General features: G+C 43.2%; 1 protein-coding gene across 2 annotated transcripts; it reads left to right on the top strand.

Annotated features, from left to right (window-relative positions):
• LOC139577511 (E3 ubiquitin/ISG15 ligase TRIM25-like) lies at nt 1-10,647 on the top strand. 2 transcript variants are annotated; one of them, XM_071404551.1, is made up of 6 exons: nt 1-662; nt 1,081-1,176; nt 7,962-8,218; nt 8,290-8,447; nt 8,573-8,632; nt 8,868-9,600. In XM_071404551.1, the coding sequence occupies exons 1-6, from the start codon at nt 66-68 to the stop codon at nt 9,377-9,379; spliced, it is 1,680 nt and encodes a 559-aa protein (XP_071260652.1). In that variant the 5' UTR covers nt 1-65; the 3' UTR covers nt 9,380-9,600. The 2 variants fall into 2 exon arrangements, with proteins under 2 accessions (XP_071260652.1, XP_071260651.1); XM_071404550.1 differs by having other exon boundaries at nt 2-662; nt 7,962-8,195; nt 8,357-8,447; nt 8,868-10,647.
• The last annotated feature ends 971 nt before the right edge of the window (nt 10,648-11,618 follow it).

The following is an 11,618-nucleotide window of genomic DNA, read 5'->3' as shown; positions in this document are numbered from 1 at the left end:
TGAGAAAACGAAACTGATCTGAGTCTCTGTGTCGTCTGTCTGTGTGAGAGTGAACAACCGTCCAAATGGCTCAGCAGGGAGTTCTGCTGGAACAGGACCAGTTCTGTTGTTCGGTCTGTCTGGATCTACTGAAGGAGCCAGTCACTACTGCCTGCGGACACAATTACTGTAGGAGCTGTATTGAGGGCTGCTGGGATCAGGATGTTTTGAAAGGGGTCTATAGCTGTCCTCAGTGCAGAGAGACCTTCACTCCAAGGCCTAATCTGAGGAAAAATAACATGTTGGCTGAGATGGTGGAGAAAATGAAGAAGACAGGACTCCAGGCTGCTCCCCCTCCTGCTCTGTGCTATGCTGGACCTGGAGATGTGGCGTGTGATGTCTGCACTGGGACCAGAAAGCAGAAAGCCTTCATGTCCTGTCTGGTGTGTCTGGCCTCTTACTGTGAGACTCACCTCCAATCGCACTATGAATCTCCTGCTTTCAAGAAGCACAAGCTGGTCAAAGCCACCACACAACTACAGGAGAAGATCTGCTCTCATCATGACAAACTGCTGGAGTTTTACTGTCGTACAGATCAGCAGTGTATCTGTTATCTGTGTACAATGGATGAACATAAAGGCCATGATACAGTGTCAGCTGCAGCAGAGAGGACTGAGAAACAGGTAAGACCAGAACAACTTGTTGGTGACTGTCTGATAAACAAAGAATTAAAGATAAAGTAGGAACTAAGACTGATTGAATATGAGATCATTCAAATGAAATCTATCCACAGCAGAACAAATATGAACACAAACCTTGATTATGTTAACCCAGATTCTCCAAATGTATCACCATTTTCTAAAGTCAAACACTATTATCATTCTGAATGCCATTTAATGAGTCCAAAGTTCAGTCTCAATCCCTTGATACATTTACACCGACTGTTAAAACTATAATCATTCACATAGCAACATAGAAAATATAATATTGGAAAGGGACTTCCTCAATATGTTAGACCTTCCTCTCTATGTCACATGACTATACTATTGATCTGCTGGACAAATAAAGCTTGATAGCTCATTGAAGAGTGATTCTCCACAGAGGCAGCTGGGGATGAGTCAGCAGAAGGTCCAGCAGAGATTCCAGGAGAGAGAGAAGGAGCTGAAGGAGCTCCAACAGGCTGTGGAGTCTCTCAAGGTGAGTATTGTTGACCAGAGGAGACACACCATTACACCAAGATGACAGTCCCTATTGGGCCGACACTGAATTTGAAGTCGCAGGCGGGGCTACGTCATCACAAAGCCTTGAGTAACCATGACTGACTCATGTCCCCTATACATTAACATGGAGTTCTCTCTCTGTCTCTCTCTCAATCCAATAAAATGGGCTTTATTGGCATGGGAAAAATATGTTTACAATGCAAGTGAAATAGATAATTAACAAAAGTGAAATGAACAATCAGAAGTTAACAGTAAACATTACACTAACATAAGTTTCAAAGGAATAGAGACATTTCAATGTTATAATTCAAGTGCAAACAGAGTGAGCCGTGCGCCAGACCGAGTTCTGGAGGTGAAATGGAAATGAATGAGGGAGAGTTAAGTGAGTGGGAAGGTGTGGTGAAGAGCTCAGAACCAGAGCCTGGCATCAATGGACATGATAAAGAAGAATCTGGTGCAGTAGGAGTTACATTTTTGGAGAAAGTGGATCCATACCTTTTGGCAGAGCCATTTGTGGTTTCAGGGTGGGTGGTGTTCGTGTTCGATTTTTAAAATGTTTTACAGCGAAAACACAACATATATTTATGTTAGCTCACCACCAAATCCAAAAAACACACAGAAATCTTTCCCAGCCAAAGATAGCTTTCACAAAACCCAGAAATAGAGATAAAATGAATCACTAACCTTTGAACATCTTCATCAGATGACACTCATATGACATCATGTTACACAATACATTTATGTTCTGTTCGATAATGTGCATATTTATATCCACAAATCTCGGTTTACATTGGCGCCATGTTCAGAAATGCCTCCAAAATATCCGGAGTAATTACAGAGAGCCACGTCATATAACAGAAATACTCATCATAAACTTTGATGAAAGATACATGTTTTACATATAATTAAAGATACACTGGTTCTTAATGCAACCGCTGTCAGATTTAAAAAAAACTTTTGTAAAAAGCACAGCATGCAATAATCTGAGAAGGCGCTCAAATATAAATAACATTTCTCCGCCATGTTGGAGTCAACAGAAATACGAAATGATATCATAAATATTCCCTTACCTTTGATTATCTTCATCAGAATGCAATGCCAGGAATCCTATTTCCACAATAAATCGTTTTTTTTTGTTCGATAGTGTCCATTACTTATGTAAAATTAGCAACTTTAGCTAGCATGTGTAGTACACGTGTCCAAACACTGGCGCAAGGGAAGGCAAACGTCGGACGAAAACTTCAAAAAGTTATATTACAAGTCGAATAAACTGGTCAAACTTAGTTGAGAATCAATCTTCAGGATGTTGTTATCATATATAACCAATAACGTCCCAACCGGAGCATTTCTTCATGTCTGTAAAAGTAATGGCACACATGCACATTCCATGACTAGCGTGCGTGACCAGCAACTGGCAATCTGCCAGACCAGTGACTGAAACACCTCCCATCCGGTCCCACATCACACTAGAGGCTTCATTCCACGTTTTACTGACTGTTGACATATAGTGGAAGGCGTAGGAAGTGCAAACAGATCCATAAATTACAGGGATTTGAATAGGCGATGACTTTCACATCGACCCTTTTCAGAATTTTCACTTCCCGTTTGGAAGTTTGCCTGCCATATGAGTTACGTTATACTCACAGACATAATTCAAACAGTTTTAGAAACTTCAGAGTGTTTTCTATCCAATAGTAATAATAATATGCATATATTATCATCTGGGACAGAGTAGGAGGCCGTTCAATTTGGGCACCAATTCATCCAAAAGTGAAAATGCTGCCCCCTATCCCTAAAAAGTTTAATGGGTTAGACACATTAGGAGCTTAGTGGGAGTGAAGGGGCATCCGTGGCAGGGGGTTGTGGGGGCTGAGAGCATGGCAGGGTATAGGTGGAGGGTGCTCTATATGCGCCCAGTGCTGGAAAGGTCAGGGGTCACCCAGTGGAGGGTATTACATGGAGCCCTGGCCACCAATAGCTGGTTGGCTCGGGTTGACCTGGGAGTTGAGGAGGGTTGTCTGTTTTCTGAAATGACAGACTGTTCATCATGTTTTATCTGTGTTGCCAGGGTAATGCCGTTACTGTTGACGCCTTAGGGTTGAGTTTGAGTTTTACAAAATGATCAACAGTGTGGAGATGTTTCAGGAAGTATGGGGGCTCAGGGGGGCTGTCTGTATGGCTGGAGAGGAGGGGTTTGATGTACGGTTGGAATGTGGTGCTGGATGGTGTATTATACTGTGGTGTTGGGTGCTGTATAATGTGATTGTGTGGAGGTTGTGGTGGCACGCAATGTGTTTTTAGGAGGGGGGGGGGGGGTGTTAGTGTAATGAGGATGGCTCCAAGATGGCGTAGCAGTGGGGATGTCTGTTTTGATTGTCTTGTCCCGTCCCTTGTATAAAAAGTTTATCTTTGTATATATTTCGTATATATTTGTATTCTTTTTTAAATCTCATTTTCCATCTACGGACTGAACATACTCTCCTGCAACCCGCCTCACCCGATGTGGAATGGATCTGCTATTTTTACACTTTTGAACCGGAACCCCCATCAGAAGACAGCCAGATAGCTAGCTACTAGCTAGTAGTCAGTTAGCCACAGCTAGCGGTCATCAGCAGGGCATATCGGACTGCTTTACTTTACCACATTTCCGTAATCCTACCGCAAGCTCTGAACCTTTACTCTGGATCATCGCAGCTAGCTAGCTGCTATCCGAGTGGCTACTCCTGTCTAACGTCTCTGTCCTGAAGCAAGCACCAGTTAGCCTGGAACTAGCCTCAAGCTAGGCCCTTCTCCCGGCTAGCCTAAGAATTCCATCAGATAATTCCTGGGCTTTAATACTTCTTTTGACATTTGGCCTGGACCCTTTGCCGCCGATACGGAGTCCCGCCGATCCATCACGACTGGTCTGCCGACGTAACCGTCCGAGGGGTTTTCAACAGACGCTCCAATTGCGACGTCTGCCTGAGGCCCATCTGCTAGCCTGCTGCTATCCCCGGCCTGCTAGCTGTCTGAATTGCCGTGCCTCTAGCACACCTAGCTACTCACTGGACCCTATGATCACTCGGCTACACATGCCTCTCCCTAATGTCAATATGCCTTGTCTATTGCTGTTTTTATTTCACTGTAGAGCCTTCAGCCCTGCTCAATATGCCTTAGCTAGCCCTCATGTTCCACCCCCCACACATGCGGTGACCGCACCTGGCTTAAATGGTGCCTCTTGAGACAAAACCTCTCTAATCATCACTCAATGCCTAGGCTTACCTCCACAGTACTCACATCCTACCATACCTTTGTCTGTACATTATGCCTTGAATCTATACTTCCGCGCCCAGAAACCTGCTCCTTTTACTCTCTGTTCCGAACGCACTAGATGACCAGTTATTTTAGACTTTATCCTACTCCTCCTTTGTTCCTTTGGTGATGTAGAGGTTAACCCAGGCCCTGCAGCCCCCAGCAGCACTCCCATTCCCCAGGCGCTCTCATTTGTTGACTTCTGTAACTGTAAAAGCATTGGTTTCATGCATGTTAACATTAGAAGCCTCCTCCCTAAGTTTGTTTTATTCACTGCTTTAGCACACTCCGCCAACCCAGATGTCCTAGCCATGTCTGAATCCTGGCCTAGGAAGGCCACCAAAAATCCTGTACTATACTATAACTATAGCAATTTCTGACAAGATAGAACTGCGGAGTTCTGTCATCCTATCCAGGTCTGTGCCCAAACAATTTGAGCATCTACTTTTAAAAATCCACCTTTCCAGAAACAAGTCTCTCACCGTTGTCGCTTGTTATAGACCCCGCTCTGCCCCCAGTTGTGCCCTGCACACCATATCTGAATTGATCACCCCCATCTATCTTCAGAGTTCGTACTGTTAGGTGACCTAAACTGGGACATGCTTAACACCCTGGCCTTCCTACAATTTAAGCTAGATGCCCTCAATCTCACACAAATCATCAAGGAACCTACCAGGTACAACCCTAAATCCGTAACCATGGGCACCCTCTTAGATATCATCTTGACCAACTTTCCCTCTAAATACATCTCTGCCATCTTCAACCAGAATCTCAGCAATCACTGCCTCATTGCCTGCGTGCGTACTGGGTCTGCGGTCAGACAAACACCCCTCATCACTGTCAAACGCTCCCTAAAACACTTCAGCGAGCAGGCCTTTCTAATCGACCTAGCTCGGGTATCCTGGAAGGATATTGACCTCATTCCGTCAGTAGAGGATGCCTGGTTGCTCTTCAAAAGTGCTTTCCTCTTCATCTTAAATAAGCATGCCACATTTAGAAAATGTAGAACTAAGAACAGATACAGCCCTTGGTTCACCCCAGACGTGACTACCCTTGACCAGCACAAAAACATCCTGTGGCGTTCTACATTAGCATCGAATAGCCCCCGCGATATGCAACTTTTCAGGGAAGTCAGGAACCAATATACTCAGTCAGTTAGGAAAGCTAAGGCTAGCTTTTTCAAACAGAAATTTCCTTCCTGTAGCACTGATTCCAAAAAGTTTTGGGACACTTTAAAGTCCATGGAGAATAAGAGCACTTACTTCCAGCTGCCCACTGCACTGAGGAGAGGAAACACTGTCACCACTGATAAATCCATGATAATCGATAATTTCAATAAGCATTTTTTCCACGGCTAGCCATGCTTTCCACCTGGCTACCCCGACCCTGGCCAACATCTCAGCAGCCCCTGCAGCAACTTATCCACTTATCCATCTGGATCCCTACAAATCAGCTGGGCTAGACAATCTGGACCCTCTCTTTCTAAAATTATCCACCAAAATTGTTGCAACCCCCATTACTAGCCTATTCAACCTGTCTTTCATATTGTCTGAGATCCCCATAGATTGGAAAGCTGCCGCGGTCATCCCCCTCTCCAAAGGGGGAGACACTCTAGACCCAAAATGTTATAGACCTATATACATCCTGCCCTGCCTTTCTAAAATCTTCGAAAGCCAAGTTAATAAACAGATCACCGACCATTTCGAATTCCACCGTACCTTCTCTACTACGCAATCTGGTTTCCGAGCTGGTCATGGGTGCACCTCAGCCACGCTCAAGGTCCTAAACAATATCATAACCGCCATCGATAAAAGACAGTACTATGCAGCCGTCTTCATTGACCTGGCCAAGGCTTTCGACTCTGTCAATCACCGCATTCTTATCGGCAGACTCAATAGCCTTGGCTTCTCAAATGACTGCCTCGCCTGGTTCACCAACTACTTCTCCGATAGAGTTCAGCGTGTCAATTCGGAGGGCCTGTTGTCCAGATCTCTGGCGGTCTCTATGGGGTGCCACAGGGTTCAATTCTCGGGGTGACTCTTTTCTCTGTATACATCAATTATGTCGCTCATGCTGCTGGTGATTCTCTGATCAACCTCTACGTAGACAACACCATTCTGTATACATCTGGCCCTTCTTTGGACACTGTGTTAACTAACCTCCAGACGAGCTTCAACGGCACACAATACTCCTTACTTGGCCTCCAACTGCTTTTAAATGCTAGTAAAACTAAGTGCATGCTCTTCAACCGATTGCTGCCCGCACCATTCCGCCCGACTAGCATCACTACTCTGGACGGCTCTGACCTAGAATATGTGGACAACAACAAATACCTAGGTGTCTGGCTAGACTGTAAACTCTCCTTCCAGACTCACATTAAGCATCTCCAATCCAAAATTACATCTAGAATCGGCTTCCTATTTCGCAACAAAGCCTCCTTCACTCATGCAGCCAAACTTACCCTCGTAAAACTGACTATCCTACCGATCCTTGACTTCGGCGATGTCATTTACAAAATAGCCTCCAACACTCTAATCAGCAAACTGGATGCAGTCTATCACAGTGCCATCCATTTAATAACCAAAGTCCCATATACTACCCACCACTGTGACCTGTATGCTCTCGTTGGCTGACCCTCAGTACATATCCGTCGCCAAACCCACTGGCTCCAGGTAATTTATAAGTCTTTGCTAGGTAAATCCCCGCCTTATCTCAGTTCACTGGTCACCATAGCAGCACCCACCCGTAGCACGCGCTCCAGCAGGTATATTGGACTGGTCATCCCCAAAGCCAACACATCCTTTGGCCGCCTTTTCTTCCAGTTCTCTGCTGCCAATGACTGGAACGAATTGCAAAAATCTCTGAAGCTGGAGTCTTATATCTCCCTTTCTAACTATAAGCATCAGCTGTCTGAGCAGCTTACCGATCACTGTACCTGTACACAGCCAATCTGTAAATAGCATATTATTACTTCCCTCTTGCTCTTTCGCACCCCAATATGTCTACTTGCACATCATCACCTGCACATCTATCACTCCAGTATTAATGCTAAATTGTAATTATTTTCGCCTCTATGGCCTATTTATTACCTACCTCCCTACTCTTCTACATTTGCACACACTGTACATAGATTTTTCTATTTTTCTTTTCTTTTGTTTTATTGACTGTACGTTTGTTTATGTGTAACTCTGTGTTGTTCTTGTCGCACTGCTTACTTTATCTTAGCCAGGTCGCAGTTGTAAATGAGAACTTGGCTTGTTCTCAACTGGCCTACCTGGTTAAATAAAGGTGGAATAAAAAATTATAATAAAAAAGACAAGTCAGTCTCTCTCTCTCTCTCTCTCTCTCTTTCTCTCTCTCTCTCTCTCTCTCTCTCTCTCTCTCTCTCTCTCTCTCTCTCTCTCTCTCTCTCTCTCTCTCTCTCTCTCTCTCTCTGTCTCTCTCTCTCTCTCTCTCTCTCTCTCTAAACAGCGCTCTGCACAGGCAGCAGTGGAGGACAGTGATCAGATCTTTACTGAGCTGATCCGCTCCATTGAGAGAAGGCGCTCTGAGGTGAAGGAGCAGATCAGAGCCCAAGAGAAGACTCAAGTGAGTCAAGCTGAAGGACTCCTGGAGCAACTGAAGCAGGACATAGCTGAGCTGAGGAAGAGAAGCACTGAGCTGGAGCAGCTCTCACACACAGAGGATCACATCCATTTCCTCCAGGTAACTAAACTGCCTTGCTGCATGTGATATGAAATTAAAACGGTCAATTATTTGGTTCTGTTCTTTCTCTGTCTCTCTGTCTCTCTCTCTCCAGAGTTATCTGTCTCTCCTTTATCAGTGTATCTTCAGACTTACCCAGCATTGTTGTCCGTCCTCTTCAGTACTTTGAAGATGTGAGTAAGACTGTGTCTGAACTGAGAGAGAAACTAGAAGACTTCCTTAAAGGAGAATGGACCAAGATCTCCACTACAGGTGTGTTGAAAATAATAACAACATCAACTTTAGACCATTGAAAGTTCCCTACTAGTCATATACATGTGGAATATGGTATGATGATAACATTCCCTCTCTCTGTCAATGTGTTTGTGTGTCTGTAGTGAATATAGTGGATGTTGTACTGCCTCCAGAGCCCAAGACCAGAGAACAGTTGTTACAATGTGAGTCTCTTTATTGTGAAGTAACTAACAGTCTCTTTTTACTGACACTCCTAACAATCTCTCTAGAAATATATAGCAATAGTAGATCTAATCAAAGACTGGGTATTATCTGACTCTTCATATTTCTCTGATTTGATCTCTGCTGTGCTCTAATCAAAGACAGGGTAGATACAGTATCTGACTTAACTTATTGTTCTAACTCCCCTCATTGGTCTCTGCTCTGCTCTTCTCCCAGATTCCTGTCAGCTCACACTGGACCCAAACACAGCACACACATGCCTCTCTCTGTCTGAAGGGAACAGAAAGGTGACTTATACAAACCAAGTCCAACCATATCCTGATCATCCAGACAGATTCACCAACCACTACCAGGTTCTGTGTAAAGAGGGTCTGTCTGGACGCTGTTACTGGGAGGTGGAGTGGAGTGGAAGGGGTGTTATTACAGCAGTCTCATATAAAGACGTCAGCAGAACAGTGAGAGGTAATATATTTGGAGACAATGACAAGTCCTGGAGTTTACAGTGCTTTAGTGATGATTATTGTTTCATACACAATAATGTTGAGACTAAAGTATCAGGCCCTCAGTCCTCCAGAGTAGGAGTGTACCTGGATCACAAGGCAGGTACTCTGTCCTTCTACAGTGTCTCTGACACAATGACCCTCCTCCACAGAGTCCAGACCACATTCACTCAGTCCCTCTATCCTGGGTTTTATGTCTATGGTACTGCTGAGCTGGTTAAACTGTAGTAAGGTCCACATAGATACTAGTCATGCTGGTGTAGTCTATAGCTGAGCTGGTTAAACTGTAGTAGGGTCCACATAGATACTAGTCATGCTGGTGTAGTCTATAGCTGAGCTGGTTAAACTGTAGTAGGGTCCACATAGATACTAGTCATGCTGGTGTAGTCTATAGCTGAGCTGGTTAAACTGTAGTAGGGTCCACATAGATACTAGTCATGCTGGTGTAGTCTATAGCTGAGCTGGTTAAACTGTAGTAGGGTCCATATAGATACTAGTCATGCTGGTGGTGATGGTCCGCAGATGTGATGATTCATTCTGTTCTGTTTTATCTACAAAGATTTAACTGATTTGATCTTCAGATGTTCTGAATTAAAATTCAATACTTTCATTTTGATTTGTACGTGTATACTTTCACTTTGATTGATTTGAATTTTAAGAGATTTAAGGTGCTCATATATAATAAAATAAAAAATTAATCTTGTACATTTCCATGAATCATGATGTATGGTGTTGATGTATATTAGTTCTCATTCAGAACCATTGATATGTTTTCTCAGTTGTTTCTCTGTAATTTTCCTCAGTGGCATGAAACAGGTAGTATTTCTTACTTGCTAACTTAACTATATGGGCCGGTTTCCAGGACACACATTATGCCTAGTCCTAGACTAAACAGCAAGTTCATTAGAGATTATAAGTGGAGATACCTGATAAACAGGTGGTGCTATTGACCAAACAATCAGTTGGTTCTCTGTCTCTATGTAATTCACTTCAGTATCATTGAACAGCTTATAGGCTCGGCCCTAATTGATGTGTTTTCTGTCAGCTGGAGCTGCATGGAAAATGGTCCAGGAACAAAAGGACAATTCAGGACTAGTCAGCCCACTACAGCTGGTATCACTTACTTTCTACTAAACTATATGGTCTGGTTTCCCAGACACAGATTAATCCTAGTCCTGGACTAAAAAGTATGTTCAATGTAGATGTCCAGGAAACCGTCCCTAAATCTGTCATCTTTCATCCTCCCATACTGCTCAGTCCAGCAACATTAAACCTGTCCAGCAGGTAGTGCTATTGACCAAACAATAAAACCAGCAGATATCTTGACTTGCCACTCAGTATATCAGTAATGTTCAGAATAGTACTTTAATATCATTGGAGATTGATGGTCTTTTTAATCCGCTATCCAGAGTCAGGAACAGATGAAGTTAGGTCTGCTACTGTTCAGTGATTAAATATGATTTATGGTGATGGGAAATAAAAAATACAACACTAAACTTCATCTTGTAATTGTTTTCCTTTGTTATTTATTCCAAGGTGTGTCTTTAACTTCTAAATGGATTGTGTGGAGGAGAGCTAGTGGTGTGGCTGATAGAATAGAATGAAAAGGGAGGATGGGAGGGGAAATGGGCAGATATATCAGACAGATGAGGGAGAGAAAAAATGTTATACAGGAGTTAGTGTCTCTGTTCCAAATAGCTCCCTATTCCCTGCGTAGTGCACTAGGCTTCTTTAGACCAGATCTAAAGTAGTGTTCTAGATGTTAGATTGTTTCTCCCTGTCATTACAACATGACAATATGGTAATGACTTTAGTGGTTTCCTGCTCTTTGTTGTTATTGTTATGTTGTTAAGTGTGTTGTCAGGTTGTTCCTCTGTGTTCCTAATTGAAAATCCATTAACAATGAATCACACACTAATGATTTTTCAGTTGTGTTTAGACAACTTCATGTCTGACATCCCCCAGTTCTGTTCAGACCTATTGAACTGGGTCACATTCTAAATGGTGACTTGTATTGATAGTCCATACTGGACCTAACTGTGGTTTTGAAGAGGCACCAGGTATCTATGAAACACATTTACCTGGTGCCTTTGAGAAACAACGACCAGGTGAAACAACTACAGGCTGAGTATTTTATTATTAATGTGGCGGCAGGTAGTCTAGTGGTTAGAGCGTTGGGCCAGTAACCAAAAGGTTGCTAGATTGAATCCCTAAGCTGACAATGTAAAAATCTGTCGTTCTTCCCCTGAACAAGGCAGTTAACCCACTGTTCCTAGGTCGTCAGTGTAAATAAGAATTTGTTCTTAACTGACTTGCCTAGCTAAATAAAGGTTAAAAAAAAACGTTATTCATGTACATGCTACTTCACAATATCATATTGGAACTATGCTGTAAAAACAACGAAGCAAAATATATTTTTAGACTTACAACTGAATGCGTTCTACTGAAATGTGTCTTTCGCATTTAA

The sequence above is a fragment of the Salvelinus alpinus genome, chromosome 6 (genome assembly GCF_045679555.1).
Source record: "Salvelinus alpinus chromosome 6, SLU_Salpinus.1, whole genome shotgun sequence".
NCBI lineage: Eukaryota > Metazoa > Chordata > Actinopteri > Salmoniformes > Salmonidae > Salvelinus > Salvelinus alpinus.
Note: the sequence above shows the minus strand (reverse complement) of the source record. Positions and strands in the feature narration are given on the sequence as shown.